This window comes from Panthera pardus, unplaced genomic scaffold (assembly GCF_024362965.1).
Source record: "Panthera pardus isolate Hobbes unplaced genomic scaffold, ASM2436296v1 HiC_scaffold_12, whole genome shotgun sequence".
Taxonomy (NCBI): domain Eukaryota; kingdom Metazoa; phylum Chordata; class Mammalia; order Carnivora; family Felidae; genus Panthera; species Panthera pardus.
In genome coordinates, this window is record NW_026526677.1 from 48,993,032 (window position 1) to 49,019,251 (window position 26,220).

The 26,220-nt window shown below is 38.5% G+C and overlaps 1 protein-coding gene across 2 annotated transcripts in view; it reads right to left on the reverse strand.

Annotated features, from left to right (window-relative positions):
• The window catches only part of SWAP70 (switching B cell complex subunit SWAP70), a 78,386-nt gene that overhangs the window by 45,414 nt on the left and 6,752 nt on the right, over positions 1–26,220 (reverse strand). Inside the window, exon 2 of one of the 2 annotated variants that reach the window (XM_053899996.1) lies at positions 7,319–7,459. The exons of the other annotated variant lie outside the window; for it this stretch is intronic. Within the exon in view, the coding sequence (XP_053755971.1) occupies positions 7,319–7,459 (141 nt within the window). The remainder of the gene's footprint in view (positions 1–7,318; positions 7,460–26,220) is intronic. 2 annotated transcript variants of the gene reach the window in all.

Sequence of the window (26,220 nt, forward strand, 5' to 3'; positions counted from 1 at the left end):
AAAGGGAATCAGAGTCAGATAAAGATTTACGTAGGATAGCACTATTATTTATAAAAGTGGAAAAAAAAATAAAAATAAAATATAAGCCCACCAAAAAGGGAATCGTTATAAAGTCATGGTACAAAACGATTATACAGTCACTTAGTAGCTGGGTAACCTTAGACAAGCAACTTAACCCAAAGCCCAGTCCTTCTTTAAAATGGTATTAATGATGGTACTTAACCCATGGAGTTAATATAAAGAATTAATTAGAACATTTGTTTAAAATATTTAGCATAGTTTCTGATACATAGTAAACTCTAAATAAATGTTACCACTTTATCTTTATATTCATGTTTTCAAAAAATTTAATGGCATGGAAAAGGCAATATTTATGTCTTCAATATGATCCAAATTTGAAAAACAATATATACAAAGACAGCTAAAAAAAACAGACTTAAAGCAAACAGATCAAAATGATAGTGACTGCCTTTAGATGGTAAGGTTATGGATGATATATGTTTTCTTAATAAATTCCTCTTTTTTCTTAATTTCTAACAATAACCTGTGTTTCCTTTACAATTAAAGAAACTGCTTTTATTATAATATTTCACGTTAATCATCAGGAAGATTCAAATCAAAACACAGTAAGATACCATACTTCATACTTACTAGGATGGCTAAAATCAAAATGATAGGAAATAACAAGCACTGTGAGGATATGAAGAAATTGGAACCCTCATACATTGCTGGTAGGAAAGTAAAATGTGCGTCTGCTTTGGAAAACAGTTTTACAGTTCCCCAAAACGTTAAACATAGAGTTGCCGGAGGGCCTGGCTGGCTCAGTTGGTGGAGCATGCAACTCTTGATCTCAGGGTTATGAGTTCAAGCCCCACAAGGGGCATCAAGCTTACTTAAAATAAATAAATAAAATAAACATAGAGTTGCCATATGACCCAAGAATTCCATTCCTAGGTAGTATACTCATGGGTTAAATACCATCATCATCCAATTTAAAGAGAATTGAAAATGTATATCCACACAAAAACCTGAACATGAACACTCCCAGCAAATTTACAATAACCAAAAAGTGGAAACAACACAAAGATCCATAACCGAATAAATGTGCAAACAAAAGGTAGTATAATTATAATGAAATATTCAACCATCAAAAGGAATGAAATGCCATCACATGCTACAATGTAGATGAATTTGAAGACATTATGCTAAATGAAAGAAGGCAGACACTAAAGGCCTCATATTAGAGGAGTCCAGAATAGGCAAATCCATAGAGACAGAAAGTAGATTAGTGGTTTCCTAAGAGTGTGGGGAAGGAGAGAGTGAGTGCTAGTGGGTACGGTTTTCTTGAAGGAAGGTGGGGGAAATATTGTAAAATTGGCTGTGATGATGGCTGCACAAAAAATGTGACTATACCAAGAACCACTGAATTGCATACTTTAAATACTTAAATTGCATGGCATGCGAATACTCAATAAGACTGGTTATTTGAAAAAAAAAATTATTTAAATTATATCACTCTTAGACTTGTATTGCTGGCCACAGTACTCAAGGGCATAAAGTCATCCATAGTTTTTATCATTTAACCTCTTTATTCACTCAGAAGTTTTTAGTGCTGTATAACTTCACTAATATGATGAAAATGTAGAGTCCAACTTGGCCATTGTGCCAAAATAATCCTATAAACTTTCAAGCAACAATGAAAGAAGAAATAACATGGCTAAAGGACAGTTAAGAAGAATTGCCCAAAAACATAGTCTTGGGTTTTTAAGAGCAATATGACTTCCTATTAAATGATAGTTGTTAGGCACACATTTGAAGACATTTTGATTGCTGAAGGTATATTCATTCAAGTAACAGAAAACTGAAACCTCATTTTATGGAAGAACTATAACTGACATGAACAGCAAGCATCTGATGTCAGCCTAGGAAAACAATGCAGAGGCTACTAACCTCTAGAGAAGGGACATTGTATTGAACTGAAAGGTTTCTTTTTTTCTTTTATATGTACATATGTTTCCCAAAAGCCAAAGGCCAAAAAAGAAAAGGATTATGGTAGAAAAGCAGCAGATTCCCCAATAAGGACTTGGTATCTTCCCAAAGGATTACTGGTTTAAATCATAATAGCCCAGATCAACCTTTAATATGCGGAATCAGGGAAAAGAATTGACAATGATTGAACCCAAAAGCCTAATAGGCTATTAAATCTCATGCAAGAATTAGGTTGCCACATAAATATGCTAAAGCAGACTAGCTTTTGATGTAGTCTATTGGGGATCAGTAGTAAAAAGGTAACAATATACTGCTTTCTTCAATCATTCACTGTCAGATAATCCAGGTATAATGTCTCTTTGCAAAAAGAAAGTGGAGAAAGTTCACAAAAACACTCTTCCTAGATGTTTATAGAATTCCATTCTTTACTAAAGAAGGAATTTAACAAACAAGCAAAAAAATTAAAAAGCCAACACTCAGGGAAGGCAAAATATCTGATACGAGAACATAAGCATATTAATCATTCGATGTCTCAGAAAAGCTGAAAATCAATTCTATCAATGTGAAGAACAGGAATGATAATCTCTGAAGAAGTAAATACAGAAATCAAATGGAAAAATTACTTTTTAGAAAGTGAATTTCAACATAATTTATCTCTTGGTCCCAACCCCTTCAGAATAATTCTAGGCAAAGGCAAAAAACCTCTAAAACAACCTGGGGGAAAACTGAGAAGAATGAACACTAAAGAACACCAGATACTAATCAATCACAAGAAAAGAATCATCTTAAAAACACTTAAGGGGGCGCCTGGCTGCCTCAGTCGGTAGAACATGCAACTCTTGATCTCAGAGATGTGAGTTCAAGTCCCATGTTGGGTGTAGAGATTACTTAAAAAATAAAATAAAATTGGGGTGCCTGGGTGGCTCAGTTAAGAGAAATTAAATGGCTCAGGTCTAAAATCTATCTAACCCCTGGGGCTCCTGGGTGGCTCAGTCAGTTAAGCATCTGACTCTTGATCGCTGTCAGGTCATGATCTCACAGTTCATGTGTTCGAGCCCCCCACTGGGATCTGCGAGAATGGTGCGGAGCCTGCTGGGGATTCTGTCTCTCCATCTCTCTGTTCCTCCCCCACTTTTGCTAAGACTCTCTTTCTCTCAAAATAAATAAATAAACTTTAAAAAAAATCTATCTAACCCTTATCAGTTAGGCAACATTATGCTCTGTTTCCTCCTGAGCTAATTGGAAAGAAGTCCAATTATGCATTGCAGGATTAACATGAGGATCAAATGAGATAGTATACATGTGTGTGTCATACACATATGTATATGACACAGACATATATATCACATCTTGCAAATGTTTGATCATTACTTTATATCTTCTTTGCATAACTGATGACCATCTCTACGTTTTATGTTAACATTCTCCAGTTATTATTGGCATTTTTTCAACAAACTTTCAAAACAAGGCAATAATCTTTGCTCAATTTAAACCCACACCATGGAAACCCTGGCTGCTTTACTTGGACTGAAGGTCTGCCAAAATTCCACTCCAGGTGGCTAAGCAATAATAAACAAGAACTTACTGTTTCATCACATCCTCACTCATTTTGTGAATAAGTTTTTCTCCAAATTTAGTGGCTAATTTTGAACTTTTAAAATACTGCTATATTTTCTCCCCCAGTTAAAAAACTTTAAAAAACCTAAATATGGGTGCCTGGGTGGCTCAGTTGGTTAAGCATCTGACTCTTAATTTCAGCTCAGGTCATGATCTCATGGTCCTGAGATCAAGATTAGGATTCTCACTCTCCCTCCCCATCTGCCCCTCCCCTGCTCCTGCTAGCTCAAAAATAAGTCAATAAAATACCTAAATACCAAAACAAAAAACATTTTAAAACTTAAAATTCAAGATATTTAAAGAAAGTTACACCAACGAGAAAAAAATGCAGTATTAAGAGTACAGCATTTCAAGATATGAAACCATGTTTCTCTATCCATTCACCCACCCCACACAAATTCTAGCGCTGAAAAGGCAATTTTCAGATTTCTGAGAATGTCCCAATGTTCTATTTATTTTTATTTTATTTTTTCATTTTAGAGAGCACGCACAAGCAGAGATCATGACCTGAGCCGAAATCAAGAGTTGGACACTCAACTGACTTAGCCACCCAGGCACCACTGTTCTATATTTTAATAACGGACATAATTTTTAAGATTAAACACATGCACACAGCAGGTCATCAAACATTTGCAGAATTTAAGACATATTTACTGGGGCACCTGGGTGGCTCAGTCAGCTGAGCATCCAACTTGATTGAGTTCAGGTCATGATCTCCATCTTGCAGTTTGTGAATTTGAGCCCCACATCAGGCTTGCTGCTGTCAGCCTGTCAGCACAAAGCCTGCTTCTGATTCTCTGTCCTCCTCTCTCCCCCTCTCCTGCTTGCACTCTCTCAAAAATAAATAAACATTTTTTAAAAAGACATATTTACTTATAATACAACTACAGACCATAAATGAGCCACCTGATCAATGAATAGAACAGCAGCCAGGAAAAAACTCCAGAAAATAGTACAGCATCATACTATGAAGTTTTAATCAGTTTCTGTACAATTTGATTAAAAGATTTTTTATTGAGATATAATTCACATACCATAAAATTTGTACTTTAAGGTATGCAATTTGGTAGTTTTTAATATATTCACAAAGGTTTGCAACCATCATCACTACCTAACTCTGGAACATTTTCATCATCCCAAAAAGAAACCCCAAGCCCATTAATAGTTACTCTCCATTCCCACCTCCCATCAGCATCTGTCAACCACTAATCTACATTGTATCTCCATGTGTTTGCCTGTTTTGGACACATGATATAAATGGAATCACGTAATTTGTAGCTTTTGTGAGTTTGATTAAATCTTATATTTCATTATGATGTGGTTTCTCTTTTTTCCTAATTACTAGGCATGATCAAAGCAATGTTACCATCTTTTCAGGAGAAATACTTTAAAAACGTAACACAAATACACATAAAACAAACACACAAAGAGCAGAAAATTGTATTGTGAGGCTGATACGGAATAACAGATACAGGTACAATGAACACTACATAAATGAACACACTGTAATCTTGACAACATTTGCTATAAAATTTCTGAAAAACATATAATTTTAAAAAGAATCCTCACCAACATTTTAGCATTTTCCAAACTACTAGTTTAACTTATTACCATAAATTTTAATTACTGCACTTTACTATTACGAAAAAACACTAAACTATAAAAAATGTATACAGCAATGGGGCGCCTGGGTGGCTCAGTCGGTTAAGCGTCCGACTTCAGCTCAGGTCACAATCTCGCGGTCCGTGGGTTCGAGCCCCGCGTCGGGCTCTGGGCTGATGGCTCGGAGCCTGGAGCCTGCTTCCGATTCTGTGTCTCCCTCTCTCTCTGTCCCTCCCCCGTTCATGCTCTGTCTCTCTCTGTCTCAAAAATAAATAAAACATTAAAAAAAAAAAATTTTTAAAAAATAAAAATAAATAAATAAATAAATAAATAAATAAAAAAAATGTATACAGCAATAACAATCCAAAGAAGTCACAGAAACAAATATGCAAATAGTTGTGATATTTAGGTGATGGGAAAATACAGTTTTTAAATGTTTTTAAGTTTGTTGTTTGTTTAAGTAATCTCTATACCCAATGTGGGGCTCTAACCCCTGACCCCAAGATCAAGAGTCACATATTTTCTCAGTCAGCCAGGCACCCCTAAACATACTTTATTTTTAGTTTAAACGTATTATCACTGTCACTTTTTGAAAGACATTTTTAAGGGCACCTGGGTGGCTCAGTCAGCTAAGCATTCGACTTTGGGTCAGGTCATGATTTAACAGTTCATGAGATCGAGCCTCATGTCAGGCTCTGTGCTAACAGCTCAGAGCCTGGAGCCTGCTTCAGATTCTGTGTCTCTCTCTGCCCCTCCTCCACTCATGCTGTCTCTCACTCTCGCTCTCTCTCTGTCTCAAAAATAAATAAACATTTAAAAATGGGCATTTTTAAAATACATCCAAAACTTTTCAGGCTTGATGTTATAAATAGGCAAAAGCAGGAATTTCTCAACTGTTCATGTGAATATATGACTACTTCCATATCTAAACTAAATATATACAATATGGAAAGATGACACTAATATACTGTTCGATTATAAAAAATAATTTGAAGAACTATATGTATAGCATCTTAGCCATATGGAAACAAAACACTATCACTTATATAGGTGTGTTTGCATGTATATATTTAAAAGATATTCACCAAACTGTTAACAGTGGTTACTCCTGGAGAATGAGTCTAAAAAGAGTAAAGGGACATTCACTTTTTATTTCACATATTTTTGTATTAACTGCCCATTTAATAATAAGAATATGCTACCTTTCATAACTTTTTAATCACTAATATTTTAATTACTTGAAGGTGCCAACAGTTTAGAGTATTTTCTTCTAAAAAGAAATCAAAGTACATTAATTCACCACCTTATGCCAATTTTCTTTTTTGAGAGAGAGAGTAAAGAGGGGCAGAGGGAGAGAGAGAGAGTGAGAATCTTAAGCAGGCTCCATGCCCACTCAGCACAAGTCCAACATGGGTCTCGATCTCACAATCAGGTCTCGATCTCATGATTGGGTCTAAATCTCACAACTGTGGCATCATAACCCGAGCCAATATCAAGAGTCAGACATTTAATTGACTGAGCCACCCAGGCACCCCTTTTTGTGTCAGTTTTTAATTACCCAAACCAAGGGAAAAATTGAACATGGCAGCAAATGCCAATAGGTTATATTTGGCTTCCAAATATATAATAGGTTTTTGTAGATCTTCACTCATAATATACCCCACAAGAAGCACCTGAGTGGCACCCTGAAAAGTCTATGATGAAAACTTGGCTGTACAATAGCTATTTAGTAAAGATAATTAACATCACCTTTAGTATTCACAGTTTACCCTAACATACCCATTCTTTAACAATCATTGCCAATACATGTGGAACCAGAAGTTAACAGCACTCTGAGAGAAGACAGTTACACAGACTAATAGAAAATACAGGTAGCTCTTAATTTCAAAAAAATGAACCAAGCTGGAAAACATCAAACCAAGTTTTAGAAGAGAGGGGAAGAAGAAGAAATAGGAAGCAATATCTCACATTCTTTCTTTCCTTTCTGATTTATCTCATGATGGCTCAAACCTGAACTCTTCAGTGAACTCACCAAAAAGGGGTTCTAGGACCCACTTGAAATGTGCAAATCAAACAGGAAGAATCAAACAGGAAGACATTAGAAGCATACCTTTTCCAAAATGAACTTGTTTAAATACGGCATGTAGCCCTGATTGGAGACGGGCCCCTCATCATCATCCCTGAAGTGCTCTTCAAGGGCAACAGGGTCATGTGGAACCTTCAGCACCGTGCACAGGTTATGAGAAAGGACCTATGGCAGAAAGAAAGTTGTTTAAAGGCATCCACTTCCCAGCACATGGCAGCTTCACTGAACACAATGGCTCAGTGTGTGTTGGTCCTGCCCTAGGGAGAGAAAAATGGAGAATAAGCCAGCAAGTATCGGGTGAGTACTTCTTGGCTGCCAGCTCCTCACTTGTCTGTTACCTCATTCCCTCCCCAGTGTTGGTTCACTTCAAACAAGTCTCTGTTACATACCGACAATGAGCCGGCTCCAAGCAAGATCTGTGACTATACATGCGAATAAAAGGCACGGCATAGGGAATACAGTCAATGATATTGTAATAGCACTGTATGGCGACAGATGGTGGCTACACTTGTGGTGAGCATAGCTTAACATACAAAGAAGCTGAATCACTATTTTGTACACCTGAAACTAATGTACATCGTGTTTCAACTCTAGTCAAATTAAAACAAAAATTTTTATCTGTGACTATAATATTCCTTATAGTTTTTTATTAATTGGCCCACATTAGAAAGAAAAAGGAGGTTAAGAGCAAGAGGATGTTTTCAAAATTAAACTTCTCCCCAAGTAGAGCAGTGTCAGAACCGTAAGAGAAAGAACGTGGTGCTGGGCAGCTGCAGCACAGGGTTCTGGACAAAGTAACTGACCTGAGCCACTCACATTTCTCTGGGCTTCAGTGTTCTCACTTGTTCAACACAAAGGGCCAAGTTAATACACAAATGTACCAAATATTAATTAGCAATATCTAAGTGTCCAAATGTCTCTAAAATTCTACGATACTAGGCTGTTTTCAGCATAAATATAAAAGAACATGAATATAAAAAGCGAAAAGAAATCAAGGGCCTGGTTTAGAAAGAAGAGAAAAATCAATTGCAAAATATCTCAGAAGTCACCAAAATGGTTGAAATCTTTTGCAGAAAATTTGCATTCCATATATAAAGCATTACTGGTCTTGGCATAACCTAAGTGCATACTTTAACAATCAGGTAGTTGAATTAGCAGTTTGGGCTATCTCAGTACTAACCTCATTTCATATTAAATGAAAATTTCAAAATAAAACTTAAATCCCTCCCATTTCATTTGTGCACTCTAAACAAATCAAAATACATAGCTAAGGCTATACTTCCTTCAACAGAGAATCTTATCAGATGTTAAATCAGATGTTAAAATATTCCATATTTTCTCAGCTCTACGCATTTAATCACTTGAAGAACCACATTCATCTCATTGAAGACTTTCAATGCCATTAAGCAAGTCACTTTTTTCTACATACACATATTTCAGTTAGGATTTTTTAAGATGAAAAAAATTTAACCTATAAAAAGAATATTTGCATATCTTCTCTCTATATTTGTTTTGTTTCTCAAAGCTTCATTTATGTGGAGATCCTTTTCTACATGCTCTGCTGGTTTTAAGGAAGTAAGTAAAGTAAAGGAAGTAAATTCACAAATGGTTATAAATGAAGTAATGAAGACTTTTATCAGCCCCTACAAAGCAGGCTGTGTTTCTCAAGCAAAACCTCTATTTGCCAATAGTAGAGCACATGAAAAGAACACGGTAGAGCTTTTGCTGAAGAATCTTGCACCACAGTCAGCAAAGACCCAAATAGATATTTCCTTTCACTATTTACCTAGTAAAACCTAGGGAGTAATTATCTCCTCCCAAAGAGGTTCTGTGAGGATCAACTTCAAGAATATAAAGTGTTTATACATTTTTTTAAAAACACTTTTCTTTATTTTTGAGCAACAGAGTGGGAGCAGGGGAAGGACAGGGAGAGAGACACACACACACACACAGATCCGAAGCAGGCTCCAGGCTCTAAGCGGTCAGCACACAGCCTGATGCAGGGCTCGAACCCACGAAGAGTGAGATCATGACCTGAGCCAAAGTTGAGGCTTAACCGACTGAGCCACCCAGGTGCCAAGAATCTAAAGCGTTTAAAAACTGTAATGTACTATAGAAGTAAGAGTTTAGAGAAATAAGCAATTTTCTCAGATAAGGCTCAAAGGTCCTTCAAATTTGAAATCATGTAGGACTTTAATCAAAGTAAAAATTCCCAACCACTGGTTAAATTCTGGTGTGTTCATAAAACAATAACAATAAGGAAGCTCCCTGTGGATCCAAAAAGATATCCAAAATAAAGTGAAAAAAGCAATATGCTTAAGACTATGTATAGTGTGCCATCTTATATGTAAAAGAAAGAAAAAATGAGAAACTCTAAGAGGATATGTAAGAAACTAATAACAGTAGGGGGAAGACTAGCTTGATGGTACACCAGGGGTAGAAGACTTTTCACTGTACCTCTCTTTTTCTTAAGTTTGAAAAAAATTTTACCTATTCAAAAGTGTTCTATTTAAAAATTACACAGGTATTTTTAAAAAGTGGCTGACCTAAGGTCATACAGCTAAATCTATCCTTGAAGTCTATATTTTTTCTTCTACATTAACCTACCTATTCTCTAGAGGTTAGGTATAAAAGGAAGACATATTCCACAGCAATGTACCATGATTAACAGATGAGTGAGAAGTAAGGGCAATAAATGAGTTCAGAAAGGAAAAACAATGTGTGCTAAGGTGACTTCACAGAGGACATGAAATGTAACCTAGGCCTTAAAACAAGGAGAGCTTTTTGGATAGGAAAGGGCAATTGGAGACTTTCAGATAGGGAAATAACTTGAGAAAAGTAGATGATTAATGTAAACGCTTCAGGGTACAAAAAGAAGACACCAATCTCTCCCACACCTCCCTTGCTCTACCTTTGGGTTTCACAGATCTTCCAATTAAAGTCCTGGCAGGGTCTTTGGATGCCATACTGTCATCTTTTTCATCTGACAGATGATGAGTACTGGCTCAAAGAGATAAAAATGTATTAATTTTTTTTTAAATAGGGTTATTTAGCAGAACTGAGACTAGAACTCAGGTTTTGTAATACCTGGTCCAACACTCTCTAGTAATAAGGAACATCATGGTTTTAGTTCTCTAAAATCAACAATGTTCTTTGTATGTGTGCTTGGTTCAAATCAGTGATCCACTAAAGATTTAGATTTGAACTTTAGACTTCAGCCTTGGACAATTAAACAGCACTTTCGTGAAACAGAGGGATAGTGGAATTCAATGACAATTTTCTTAACCGCCTTTATCTTTATTTAAACAAATAGTGAGAGAGAGGGGGGTGGGAGGGAGGGGAGGGTGGGTGATGGGTATTGAGGAGGGCACCTTTTGGGATGAGCACTGGGTGTTGTATGGAAACCAATTTGACAATAAACTTCATATATTGAAAAAAAAAACAACAACAACAAATAGTGAGAGAGACAGGACTCAATAGTAACAAGGACCCTGGAGGAGACCTGAGCACCAGCCCTGCTCGTGCAGTGTGTTCCTGTTCAGTGGTTTGCCACTTGCTGTTTTATAATGGTTTAATGTTTTGCTGTTTATTCGCTCAGTCAGTATCCTTACTGCAGAATAAGGTGTTAATCTTGCTTCTAACAAAAAAAATTTTTAAGTCCAATCCTTAACTGTCAACCCAAACTCATTTTATGAATTTAGCAAAAAGAGCTATAATTTGATCAGAAATTCAGCTTTTTTCAATATGGCCTAGAATAGAGAAGTCTTCAAACAAAATAACAAACTGGATAATAGCTCAATGAAAAGGTTTTGTTACTAAAAGAGAAACAAACCATTGTGTGCTATCTTTAAACTTAAAAAAAATTTTTATGAGCAATTTTTTAAAAGCCTAGACAGTATCTCAAGTTTTTTTTAAACAAAAAATAAAATGTATAAAGAAACTAGAATCTTGAAGGCCAGAGTATAAACTATTAACAAGAAGTAAACACTCCATAAGCTTGTCCAGTAGGTTATTATGCTTTTCAGAGTAGACTCATATCATCCATCGGTTGGTTTTAGTCTTGCCCCTGAGAAAGTAGGTATTACTACTATTTCACAGATGAAGAGGCTGAGTCAGAAATTACGAGATGTGCCCAAATCACAGAGTTTTATGTGCAGTGAAACTGGGACTAGAACCTAAGTCTCCTGCTCTGATGCCCTTTTCTCATTTGCCACTTTCCTTCTCTTTCTGGAAACACAGAGAGCCCTATGACTGTGTAGCTGTGCATGCACGTTGTAGCTAATTTGCAGTGATGGACTGACTGCTGCTCCCCCAGCCCTACCTAGTCAGCTCTCCAGGACCCAACAAGATGGCTCCACACTACTTTGTGGAGCCGAGTTAAATCCACTGGTGAAGAATATATGTCAGAACACTGAGACCATTCTCTCTCAAGGGGCCCCCATCTCCTAGTATCTACCTTTGGGGGAATGAGTTCCAAGAGGGAGTAGCCCCCTCTGCAGATGAGGAAGCTGGAAAGCAGATCAGAACAAAAGCAATCGGGAGGAAACAAGGCTGCAAGTTCTCAGTGTGTATAAGGACTGCCCCTGAATCACTCTAATCAGAGTGTTTGCAAGTTTCTCAAAAAAGTTGAATTTATCCAACTTCAAATGCCAGCTCCTCCAAAGGCCATTCTTTTAGCGCCCACATGATTGCTAAGCAACTTTGTTCTCATTCCCCTGATTTGAAGAATAAACTATTGTCACTACAATAAAAGATCCACGTCCATGCCAAAAACCCATCTCTCCCATTCTTTCAGAGCCATCTACTATTGCCTCTGCAGGGCCTTTGCTGACAAGAGATGACTAATTAACTGCATGAGCCCTGTTCGTTGGTCTGTTCCTGTTCAGTGGTTTGCCATTTACCCTTTTTATGTGCTTTGCTCCAACTATCATGAAAACGAAATCAAGGATGATGAACAACTAAATGGTGTTTTAACACACAAGTGCATAATGTTTACCCTCCTCCCTCCCAAAGATGTAGAGATTATAAAGGTTCTCTGAAATGTGCCCCACACACACACACAAGTCACAGTTTCCCTTTACAGGATGTGCGTAATGGACAAACTTCAACACTGAAGAAAAGGGGGGTGGGGATCTCCATTCCAACAAGCTTATCTGAACTAACACAATCATAGAATTATAACTCATAGTAAGCAATCTTTTTTTAAAACATGAAAATTCCTGTCTGATTTATAAAATTTCATGCTAATGGCGAATTACCAGAAAACTCTTCCTAACAATGAACCAGAATGACCAATTTCCTACCGGTGTTATGCCCTGCCTTAAGAGCATTGTCTTAATAGAGGTCCTGCCCCTTACCACATAGAGTCATTTTCCCTTTCCTGACAATATCCTTTCATCCTGCTTATCACTGTTTTAAGTCTTGCTTGCTTTCTCTTAAATTATCTTCATTGTATTCAGTCTCAGAAATCTCAAAGTCAATGTTGACTCAGTCCCTAAATGCAATCACCATCCTAGACACTTTTACCAAATTAATTTTAAAGTAAGGCTTCCATCACATTATCCTCTCATCTAAAATTCACCAAAAGCCTACAGAAGCAAGACCCAAATAAGTTCTCAGCCCTGTATTTAAGTCACTAGACAAGTCAGGCCCTCTTTATCTTTCTAGCTTTTTTTTCCTGCTGCTATGCACCAACTGTACAAATCCCACCAAACAAGTTTACTCACTGTATCCCACCCAAACTCTGTACCACCCCCCCTTCCCTCAAGGCCTTTGCTCCAACCACCCCTATGCCTCCATTTCTACCTAAAATAAATGCCATCCTTTTCAGAAGCCTCCACCACCCAAAATCAAGATAGGCTTTCCTCACTTTGCATCTCCCAATCACTTTGTAGCTCTTATCTTATACTACCACACATGATTTTGCTCTCCCATAAGATGGTAAATTTCTGAAAGAAAGGCCCATGTCTTACCTATCCTTGCATTCCCACAGCACCTAACATGCTATTCAAAAGGCAGAAGGCTTTTGGGGCGCCTGGGTGGCGCAGTCGGTTAAGCGTCCGACTTCAGCCAGGTCACGATCTCGCGTGAGTTCGAGCCCCGCGTCAGGCTCTGGGCTGATGGCTCGGAGCCTGGAGCCTGTTTCCGGTTCTGTGTCTCCCTCTCTCTCTGCCCCTCCCCCGTTCATGCTCTGTCTCTCTCTGTCCCAAAAATAAACAATAAATTAAAAAAAAAAACAACAAAAAAACAAAAGGCAGAAGGCTTTCAATAAATTGAAATCAATTTCAATAAATGCTGAACAAATTCTTTCTAAAAATTCTTTCAACAGTAAAACCATATTATTTTAATAATGACAACAATCTTAGGGAATGTCCTACTCCTATCTCCTTATTTCACAGATAAGAACACTGGGGCCTGAGGCTTAGCCTAAGTCAAACACTGATTAGTAACAAAACAAGGATGAGAACCCCAGTCTATCCGCCTGTCCCACAATAACAGCATGCTAGAACATTCCCTTCTGTCTAGTTACTGGGTCATTCTCCGCAAACTCTAAGAAACCTTTACTGGCCCTCCTGTCCACTGAACTCCTACTCAGCATTTGAATGAATGATTTCATATGCTAGCAGTATCTCAAATACCTAACTGCAGCTCAGTGATGGAGGGAACCTTTCATAACACTTATATCCACATCCTTCACAGAGACTACTAGTAAGAGCATAACACTTATGAACAGACTATGGCAGCACATCTAACTCAAAACCACCTGTTGTGATGTTGTCCATAGACTATATGCCACTAAACTACCTACAGTAAATGCTACAGGATTGCATTCTAAATGAACCATCTTTAATAAGTTATTTCAGATACTTCATTAACTTATTCCTCTTCAGATATCAAACTGACAATATCAGTAAATTTGACCACATAAAAAGTGTTTTAATTTTCCTTTAAAAAGAGACACCATAGGGGTGCCTGGGTGGCTCAGTTGGTTAAGCAGCCAACTCTTGATATTAGTTCATGTCATGATCTCACCGTTCATGAGATCAAACCCTGCATCAGGTTCCGCCCTGCTTGGGATTCTCTCTGTCTCTCTCTGCCCCTCCTCTGCTCTCTCTCTCTCTCTCTCAAAATAAATAAAAATAAATAAACATTAAAAAAAGAGACACCATAAAGACACCATAAAAAGGCAGATAGCTCCAAAATTCAAATTACTCTTAGAAATTAAGTAAAAGATGAAAGCCTATTTAAAAATGGACATGGGGCGCCTGGGTGGCTCAGTTGGTTAAGCGTCCGACTTCAGCTCAGGTCATGATCTCGCGGTCCGTGAGTTCGAGCCCCCTGTCGGGCTCTGGGCTAATGGCTCAGAGCCTGGAGCCTGCTTTCGATTCTGTGTCTCCCTCTCTCTCTGCCCCTCCCCCGTTCATGCTCTGTCTCTCTGTCTCAAAAATAAATAAACATAAAAAAAAAATTAAAAATGGACAATGGACATGTATGGAAAATTCACAAAAAAAACTAATGACTAATAAAAATAGGAAAAGATGCTTATCCTTACTAGTAATCAAAACAATGCAAATTAAAAGAGCTATTACTTATTGCCTGAGTAACAATACCTGGTATTTAAACAGATATATAAGGGAGTAAGGATTGCCACCACTCAACACTGGAGAAGAAATAGAGAAGGTTTTCTCCATCACTACTGACATTTTGGACCCGATAATTCTTTATTCAGGGAGCAGGGGGAGGTGTGTCCTATGCATTATGGGATGTTTAGCATCATCCCTGGCTGAGAGCATCCAAACATCTCAAATATCTATGAACAGGAAAGTGGTTAAATAAAACATGATTCATCAAAACAGTGAAATAGTTCACAGCCGTTATTAAGAATGGTTGTCTGTATCTATGTGCAGTGATAATGGAAAGATGACCCTGGGGTGCCCAGGGTGGCTCAGTCAGTTAAATGTCAGACTCTTGATTTTGGCTCAAGCCACGATCTCACATTTTGTGAGATTGAGCCCTGCCCCACATCAGGATTCACGCTGACAGCAGTCTGCTTGGGATTCCCTCTCCCTCTCTATGTGCCCCTCCCTCTCCCTCCCTCCCTCTCTCTCAATAAATAAACTTAGAAAGAAAGAAAGAAAGAAAGAAAGAAAGAAAGAAAGAAAGAAAGAAAGAAAAGAAAGGATGACCCTAACACTTGTTCAAGAAAAGAGATTACAAAAGCATATGAAATATAGTCCCATATATATGAAAGGATATATATGTATGTGTATATGCATGTGTGTATGCGTACAAAGCAAGGAAGGGGAGGAAAAAGGAGGGATACAGATGTTAGAAAGACATTCACTGAAAAGTTAATTGCATCTGCCTTTGGTCATGGAATTTTCAGTATTTTACCTTTACCTCTATACTTCAATATGTTGTCTGAATATTCTATGTATTATCTTTATAATCAGAAAAAGTGAAATTTGTAGGTTGTGGAAAATTTTTAAATGAAATATGTCTAGGGGTTACAGCTAGAGAATACCAATAAAATTACAAAATATGAAAAGAGAGATCATTATAGGACTATAGAGTTGATAAAATTAACTCCGTTCAGTCACCCAAAAGAACTATCCTTTGCTATGTCTTTTGAAGAAGCCACTTAATGGGCAACAAAGGCTCCCAATGTAGGATAGCTTCCTTAGATTTCAGCCTCCCACCTGACTACAACATAAACAAATGTCTTTAAGAAGATCAATCACTTGGGGTGCCTGGGTGGCTCAGTCGGTTAAGCATCCGACTTCGTCTCAGGTCATGATCTCACAGCTTGTGAGTTCAAGCCCCACACCAGGCTCTGTACTGACAGCTCGGAGCGTGGAGCCTGCTTCAGATTCTGTGTTTCCCCCTCTCTCTGCCCCTCCCCTGCTCATGCTCTGTCTCTCTCCGTCTCAAAAATAAATAAAAACATTTAACAAAATTTAAAAAAAAAAGAAGATCAATCACTTAAAATGGGACACCTGGGTGGCTCAGTCAATTAAGTATCAGACTCTTCATTTCAACTCAGGTCATGATCTCAGTCATGGGATTGAGCCCCGCACTGGGCTCAGTCTACTTGGGACTCCCTCTCTCTCTCTCTGTCTCTCTCCCCCTCTCTCTGCCCCTCCCCTGCTTGTGCTTGCTCTCTCTCTCTCAACATAAATAAACTACAGAAGGAAAAAAAAATTGTTTTTGAAGATTTAACTCCAATAAGTGTCTGTCTCTGTCCCACCACTCTGTAAGTTCCATAAAGGGAAGGTCTATATTTTATCCATCTATGCAATATCAAAACCTAATAAAGTACCTGATGAGAGAGTACCTGATGTTCAACAAATGTTTGCTAAATGAGCCCCATTTAAGAATTTTCTTTTCTCTCTCTCTCTTTTTTTGTTTTTGTTTTGTTTTGTTTTTGGTGTTTGTTTTTGTTTTGTTTTGTTTTGTTTTTTTGGTTTAGTTTGCTTCTCCATCTTTACCTAGTTCTGGGTCTTTGAATTTATTTCACTATATTACAACTATATTCCACAAGAGAGAATTTTTGTTTTATTGTAATCTCTAATTCAGATCACTTTTAGAGTAAAAAACAATGCCCCCATTAGTTATTAACACCACCAGAACTAGCAGGCATAATTCATCTGACTGAGGTCTAGTAAAGCAATCCAGTTCCTCAAAATTTGAGTAGAGATTTTTGAGGAAATGACTCAATAAGAATAAGTGTTAAGAGAGAACTCTATAACAGAAGAGAGAAAAATTAGTACAATAGTTCAATATAGTACAATCTTCTCCAAAAGAAAATCTCAAGCCACAATGTACACCCAAGGTAATGTTAAAGATCACAAATCTGAGGTTTAACTTTGCTGTCCTCTCTTCTAACCACTCTGTCTTTATGGTCTCCGTAATATGGCTTCCATCCCTATCAATCTCATGAAATTTCTTTTTCAAAAGGATTCTGTGGCAGACAGAGATGTACTACTCAGATCCGTCAAGAAAGGAACTGCTACCCAGCTACAAGGACTGTGGTTAGCTAAGAGCCTCCAGCTATTAGTATTTTCAGGGTCCCCCTCAGCCAATGGACTGAGCAAGATGGTGGCATCATTTGCTCCCAGTTTTGTCAAGTCCCTATCTCTGTTTGACAGTTTCTTTTCCCAATCTTGCTTCCTCTTTTTTTTTTTCCATTGGTGTTTCTCCCCAATAACCCTTTTGCACTCCCAACTCTGTCTCAGCATCTGCTTCCTGGAGAACCCAACATGGGACAGATACCTTCTGAACAAATCACTCTCCCAAGTCTCTGGCACTTGGCAATCTGGATCATCCCCCTTCTCTTAGACTTATTTTGGCTCTTCTCCTTCCTCCACAAAGGTGCCTACCTCCCTCACCCCTCATTCTCCCAATGTGGACATTTCCCAAAGCTCAATTTTCAGTCCTGCGTTCTTCTTTCTCCTTATTCCCTTCTTCAAAAGTGCTTTTATTTGGACAACGCTAAGTCATCTCTATTCTAATAATTCTCAGGTCTCCTTCCAGTTTTGCCCTATCAACTGAACTCTGATTTATATCTCTAACTAATACTAGATCTGCTTCACATCCAAAAAATCCAAAGGAGACTCATCATCCTTCTCCCCAAAACAGGTTTCCCACCCTGATTCTGACTTCGGCACTACCATTCCTTTAACAACAAAATTATGGAATCTCCTCTTCTTGTACCTCTTTTACTTACAGTTTACCCTACTGCTAAATCTAATTCAGCACCCCCCAGTGCCAGCTCCTCTCTCCACTGAGTGAGGTGCTCTGTCAGCTTAGAGCTAACCAGAGCATGTAACGCTGGGGAAACAGGGGCTCCTTGCCCCCAGCAGCAGGTCCCATTCTCCCTTCTGAGACCCCAACAAAGAGCTGCTGCATAGCAAACACTCAACAGGATATGACTGTGGTAAACACATCAAACTAACATAGTTAAATTAGAAGGCTAACCTTCAAAGATCTCATCTGGTACTTCACATTTTACAAATGAGAAAACAAGCCCAGCAAGAAGTGACTTCCCATGGCCACACAAGTATCAGAGCGCAGACAGATTTCCTGACTCCCCAACTAGTGCTCTTTTTGAACTTTTTCCTGCATTTCCAAGGGATTACTTTCCAAATCTTTCATCACAGATATTCTTATGGACCAGTTTGACACATCCCTTAAGGTCAGTGACAAATGTCTCTCTTCCTCTAGAAGCATTCTCTGGCCTAACTCCTCCAATTCTCGCCGTAAGCAAGGTAGGTTCCCCTCTTCTATGCTTCCAGCACTTTTTTTTTTAGGTGAAAGTTTAAACAGAGTAGGAAAATTGGCACTTGTCATTACACAAAAATTATAGAATTGATCTTAAAAATCACTATCTTGCAGCCACCAATGAAATAATTGATTATATGCCGGTGTCATGAATAGATTCCACAAGCATTAGGGGAAATGTGTACTTTCTTTATCTCACTATATTTGAATTACCAGTTTACTGGTCTGTATCATTCATAAGACTAAAAGTTCTATAAAGGTAAGAAGCGTATCTGTTTTGATTCCTACCGCCACCATCCCAGTCTGGCATTCATCAACTTACTCATCAACTGTTACAGAGCTCCCAATTGGTTTCCCCATCTTCAGCCTCTCACCTCTAATTACCACACTCATATCATCAGAATAACCTCAAAACTCTATCACTTTTATATCTACCCAAAAGTTTTAGTAACTTCTCTGCTTTACAGGATCAGGTCTGAACTACTGATTCTAATATAGTCAGCCAACAAATGTATGTTAACCATCTATTCTGTCCAAGAACAAAAATATCTAAAATGTAGCCCAACATCCATATGGCAAGGCAGATAATGTTCCACCCTCCCAGAGCTGCTTATGCAATGAAGTAGAATACCTTCAATACTGTCCATCTAACCAGAACAACTTTTATCCTAACTAGTATCACTTCTTCTGGCTAGTACACCATGTTCACATACACCACTCTCCTGATCCAAATCAAATATAGTTGATTACCAAACAAAGCTAATTATTCCTGAAGAAGCAAAAGGTATAGAAGGCACAGAAGAATCCTAAGATGAAAAAATTCGTTTTTCCAAAATTGTAGCAATGTCTCCCTAATCACAAGATCTCATTATATATGAAATTCAACTATATGCAGATTTACTCCTAAATACGTTTCCACAATTAATTCTGAGAACTGAAGTTTCAAGTAGACACAGAGTTTAAATTAAAAAAAAAAAAAAAAAGGAACCTGAAGGTACAATGAGATGAAGGAAATAAAGCAGAAAGCAGAGCAGAAAAATAGATTTATGAAATGAATCCCTGGGGAAGGTAAAGGAAGCTGAGACAAAGGGCTACCTCAGACTTATGTTATAGGAAAGGAACCGGGATACACATAAGAGAGACTGTGTAGGCAAGTTGGAATATCTCGAGTCCCAATTGCTAATTATCCACTGAGGGGATACTATAATAAAAACCCTCCTGTTGAGAGGGAATGAGAACATAGCTACTCTGTAATGGCACAGAGTAAGTGAGAAAAGGTCATTCAAAGCCTCTTCTGTCTCTAGCTTCCAGGTACTATGTACCTCAAGATTATAGTGAGACCCCAAAGGAAATACAAAATGGTGATCAAGAAGGTTAAGAACTCTGAGTCATAAGATTAGAAATGCACACTGGCGCTTCAGATGGAGGGCCATACGCATACACACAGTGCCTCACAGTTTGTGTATTATCTTTAATAAAGTATAAGTTTACATGTTATTTCAAAAAAAAAAAAAAACCCAAATTTCCAAGTTATCCCACTGACAAGTTATTAGCAAATAAGAAATGAAGAAAGGAAATCACCCAGAATCCATTATTACCATTTTAAGATTTCTAAATGTCTCTTACATGCTCTTTATTTGGAGAGCTGTCTTTACTGCTTTGTTTTGGTAAATATAAAAAATATTTACAAAGACTTTTATAGGCTCACTCCTGATTCCAATCCCCTAACCCCATTTTTTGTAATCAGATTTTTAGTTCCTCAACAGAAATAACTTCTACCACAGTGATTAATAGAAACATAACACTAAAGATTAGGGAGAAAATATACATGCCAAGTTCACAAGAATTAACCATATTTTTACATTGTGTTTCACACAATAAAAGCCCTTTACTGCAACTTGCTTCCTTTATACAGTTGTCCTACTTAAGCACAGGAGATATTCCAAGACTCCCAGTTGATGCCTGACACCATGGATAATACTGAACCCTAGATACGTGTTTTTTCTGATACACACATACTGCTTCCAGATCACAGATGACTGCAGGTAACTGAAACCATAAAAATCGAAACTGCAGATAAGGGAGGACTACTGTATTTTCTTTTTTTTTTTTTTTTTGTAATTTTTTTTTTTTTTAATGTTTATTTTTATTTTTGAGACAGAGAGAGACAGAGCATGAACGGGGGAGGGTCAGAGAGAGGGAGACACAGAATCGGAAACAGGCTCCAGGCTCCGAGCTGTCAGCACAGAGGCCGACGCGGGGCTCGAACTCACGGACCGCGAGATCATGACCTGAGCCGAAGTCAGCCGCCCAACCGACTGAGCCACCCAGGCGCCCCGACTACTGTATTTTCAACTGACACATTGGCCAGGCTCAATTACTTTTGTAACTAGTAAAGTTAAACATTTTTGAGGCTAAATGCCTACATTGGAACAGAACATGTGACATTATTCATAAGATACATAAACCAACCGGAAAGCAAAGAATGAAAGATATTTTGTTGAGGGGTGCCTGATTGCTCAGGCAGTTGAGTGTCCAATGTTGGCTCAGGTCATGACCTCATGGTTTGTGGGTTTGAGCCCCACATCGGGCTTGCTGCTGTCCGTGCAGGGCCTGCTTTGGATCCTCTGTCCCCCCTCTCTCTCTGCCCCTCCCCCACTTGCATGCTCATTTAAAAATAAACATTTTTTTAAAATTATTTTTAAAAAGATATTTAGTTGGGGCGCCTGGGTGGCTCAGTCAGTTGAGCAGCTGACTTCGGCTCAGGTCATGATCTTGTAGTTCGTGGATTCAAGACCTGTGCTGACAGCTCAGAGCCTGGAGCCTGCTTCAGATTCTGTGTCTCCCTCTCTCTCTGCACCCCCCCCCCCCCCACTCATGCCCTGTCTCCCTTGCTCTCAAAAATAATACACATAAAAAAATTTAAAAAATACATTTAGTTGAAAATCTATCATTGAGAAACGAATAAAGATTAAAACTAACCATGTTGTTGGGCCGCCTGGGTGGCTCAGTCAGTCAAGCATCCAACTTCAGCTCAGGTCATGATCTCACAGCTCATGAGTTCAAGCCCCACGTCCAGCTCTGTGCTGACAGCTCAGAGAGCCTGGAACCTGCTTCAGATTCTGTGTCTCCCTCTCTCTCTGACCCCCCCCCCACTCACACTTGGTGTCTCTCTCTCTCAAAAATAAATAAACTTTAAAAAATTTTTTCTTCAAACTACCCATGTTATTTCCCCAAAATTTTTTTCCACTTAGATCCTCTTTTACTTCAAAAGGGCACAATTTAAAACAAAACACTCTGTTTCTAAAAACAGGATAAAAGTGCACAGCCAATAAGCTTATTTCAAGACATTTCCAGGAATGACATGTAATTCACACTGCAACCATAATTGCAAAGTAAAGTTATAATAAAGGTTGCAGAAAATATCACTACACTTTGCTATATTTAAAAGAACAACACTGGGGCGCCTGGGTGGCTCAGTTAGTTAAGCGTCCAACTTCAGCTCAGGTCATGATCTCACAGTTCGTAAGTTCAAGCTCCGCATCGGGCTCTGTGCTAACAGCTAGGAGCCTGGAGCTTGCTTCAGATTCTGTGACTCTCTCTCTGCCCCTCCCGGCTCACGCTGTATCTCTGTCTCTCAAAAAATAAATAAACATTAAAAAAAAAAAAGAACATTTACTATAACAATAAGAGTATTAATTTTAAGGTACATTTTGATCTCTGGAAGGAACATAACAAACTAGTAATAATGGTTACCTCCAGGGCAGGAAAATAGTGTGGGCCAGGGGTGGGAAAAAACTTAATTTTCACTTTTGTAAATGCCCTTTGAACTTTATGAATTGTATACCATATGTATATGTGAACTATTCCAAAGTTTCTCTTTAAGGTGCAAGTGTTTAAATAACAGGCTTCATCATCTTACCTTCTTGGAATTACATGTATTTTTTTTTATTTTTATGTTCTTTTAATCCCAGTAAAATTAATATACAGTGTTACATTAGTTTTAGGTGTACAATATAATGATACAATTCTGTATATTACTCAGTGCTCATCCCAATACATGTACTCTTAATCCCCCTCACTTATTTCATCCATCCCCTCCCACCTACCTCCCCTCTGGTAACCACCAGTTTGTTCTCTATTTGTAAGAGTCTGTTTTGTTTTTTTTCTTTGTTCATTTGTTGTTTCTTAAATTCCACATATGAGTGAAATCATATGGTATGTCATTCTCGGACTGACTTAGTTCACTTAGCATTATGCACTCTAGACCCACCATGTTGTTGCAAATGCATATAGATATATATTTATCTATAGATAGATATATGCACATCTTTATCCTTCATCTATCAAAGGACATGGGTTGCCTTCATATCTTGGCTCTTATAAATAATGCTGCAATAAACAGAGGGGTGAATATATATTTTGAATTAGTATTTCATATTTCATAAATACCCAGTTGTGGAATTACTGGATCACATGATAATTCTATTTTTAATTTTTTGAGGAACGTCCATACCATTTTCTTTTTTTTAATTTTTTTTTAATGTTTTTATTTATTTTTGAGACAGAGAGAGACAGAGCATGAATGGGGGAGGGGCAGAGAGAGAGGGAGACACAGAATCGGAAGCAGGCTCCAGGCTCTGAGACATCAGCCCAGAGCCCAACACGGGGCTCGAACTCACAGACCGCGAGATCGTGACCTGAGCTGAAGTCGGACGCTTAACCGACTGAGCCACCCAGGCGCCCCATCCATACCATTTTCAAGAGTGGCTGCACCAGTTTGCATTCCCACCAACAGTACATAAGGGTTCCTTTCTCTCCACATCCTCGCCAACACTTGCTGTTTCTTGTAGGTTTTTTTGTTAAGACTTTTTTTTTAAGCTTATTTATTTATTTTGAGGAGAGAGAGTGCACACTAGCATGAGCAGGAGAAGAACAGAGAGAGAGGGAGAGAAAGAATCCCAAAAAGGCTCCATGCTGTCAGTGCAGAGCCCAGCGCAGGACTCAAACTCACGAACCGTGAGATCATGACCTGAGCCGAAATAAAGAGCTGAACACTTAACCGGCCAAGCCACCCAGGTGTCCCTTAGAGATTTTATTTTTAAGTAATCTCTACACCCAACTTAGGGCTCGAACCTACAACCCCAAGATCAAGAATTGTATGCTCCACTGACTGAGACAGCCAGGCACCCTTTGTGTTTTTAATTTCAGCCATTCTGACAGGTGTGAGGTGGTATCTCATTGTGGTTTTGATTTGCATTTCCCTGATGATGAGTGATGCTGAGCATCTTTACATTTGGCTGTTGGTCATCTGTATGTCTTCTTTAGAGAAATGTCTGTTCATGTCTTCTGCCCACTTTGTAGTTGACTTATTTGGGGTTTTGGGTGTTGAGCTGTGTAAGTTCTTTATATATTTTGGATACTGACCCTTTATCGGATATGTCATTTGCAAGTATCTTCTCCCATTTAGTAGGCTGCCTTTTATTTTTGTTGTTTCCTTCACTATGCAAAAACCTTTTACTTTGATGTAGTCCCAATTATTTATTTTTGTGTTTGTTTCCCTTGCCTTAGGAAACATACCTTAAAAAACGTTGCTATGGCCGGGGCGCCTGGGTGGCTCAGTCGGTTGAGTGTCCGACTCCAGCTCAGGTCATGATCTCGCGGTCTGTGGGTTCGAGCCCTGCGTTGAGCTCTGTGCTAACAGCTCAGAACCTGGAGCCTGCTTCTGATTCTGTGTCTCCCTCTCTCTCTGCCCCTCCCCCACTCATGCTCTGTCTCTCTCTGTCTCAGAAATAAATAAACATTAAAATTAAAAAAAAAAAATGTTGCTATGGCCAATGTCAGAGAAATTACTGCCTGGGCTCTCTTCTAGGATTATTATGGTTTCAGGTCAGAATTGCATGTATGTCTAAGTAACACTGGAAATTTATTATCTTACAGCAAGACCACTGAAATTCTAAATAATCTGAAGATCATTTTAAAACATAAATAAGTAGAGAAGAAAATAATTACTGCCTCTACTTCAAATAATATGCCCTATACCTATTTCCATTGACTTCTGCAAATTTACATCATAACCTAAACGTAACAGTATCTGCTTCAGATGGCATATGCATAACATACAGAATCCACATACAAATGTCCCTCATTAAAAATATATATATTACAGGCACCTGGCTGGCTCAGTCAGTGGAATGTGTGACTCTTGATCTCTCGGTCATAAGTCCGAGCCCTACATTAGGTGTAGAAATTAATTAAAAATAAAATTTTAAATACACACACACACACACACACACACACACACACACAAAACAAGAGCATAAACACCAAAACTAAACCAAGGACAAAATAGGTGGAAAGAAAATTGTACCATTCAACTCAATATTGACTTAGCTATCTATATGTACCTAGTAGTACCTGCCTACAGATATAAAGGAAAATTTCCACCAATCTCAGTAGTTTTCTTTTTTTATTTTTTTAAGTTTATTTTTATTAATTTTGAGAGAGAGAGAGGACGCACGCACCAGCAGGGAAGGGGCAGAGAGAGGAGACAGAATTCCAAGCAGGCCCTGGGCTGTCAGTATGCAGAGCCCAATGCAAGACTCAAATTCACAAACTATGAGATCGTGACCTGAGCCAAAGTCAAGAGTTGGACACTCAACTGACTGAGCCACCCAGGCACCCCAATCTCTCAATAGCTTTTAACCTCACATCAGTTATAGTGTATACTAAAATTGCATTCAAAACAAAAAATAGTCTTATAGTTTGTTCTAAGGAAAGACTATTCATAAATACAAGTTTAAAAGCAAGTGAGAATGTGTTTCTGAAGATTTTTTTTCCCCACCGTTAGCCTATTGATATCTACTTCAGCAGCCAACAAGTAGATCAGTACACAATTAGGAAAAGCTTAATTTAAAATAATAATTCAGGGGGCGCTTGGGTGGCTCAGTCGGTTGAGCGTCCGACTTCGGCTCAGGTCATGATCTCACGACGGTTCATGAGTTCGAGCCCCGCGTTGGGCTCTGTGCTGACAGCCGAGGGCCTGGAGCCTGCTTCAGATTCTGTGTCTCCCTCTCTCTCTGCTCCTCCCCTGCTCACACTCTGTCTCTCTCTCAAAAATAATTCAGGGGCACCTGGGTGGCTCAGTCTGTTAAGCATCTGGCTCTTGATTTCAGCTCAGATCATGATCTCATGGTTCATGAGTTCAAGCCCTGCATCAGGCTCTGCACTAACAGTGCGGAGCTTGCTTGGGATTCTCTGTCTCCCTCTCTCTCTCGCTCACCCCGCTTGCGCACTCTCTCAAAAATAAATAAACATTTTAAAAAATAAAATAATTCAGTTTAATGTCCTCCTGTATCCAGCCTGAAAAATAGAGTAACACCAAATCAATACAACAACTTAAAAAATGAGTTGCCTTCTGACAATCCAATTGCAAATTAAACTAATATAGCTGATGAATTCTATGGGGGTACTCAGGCCGAGTGTTGGTGGGGTAAAGACTTGTACAGCTGCAACTCAGGTGGGGAGCCAGAAAGGCCACAAGTGGAGCCCAAGAGAAAAAGGTCTCCTGCAGAGGGTGCACAGATTCTAAGGAAAAAGCCCAAGGAGGGCACAAGGAATGCAGAAGAAGGAGAAAGAATCAAGGT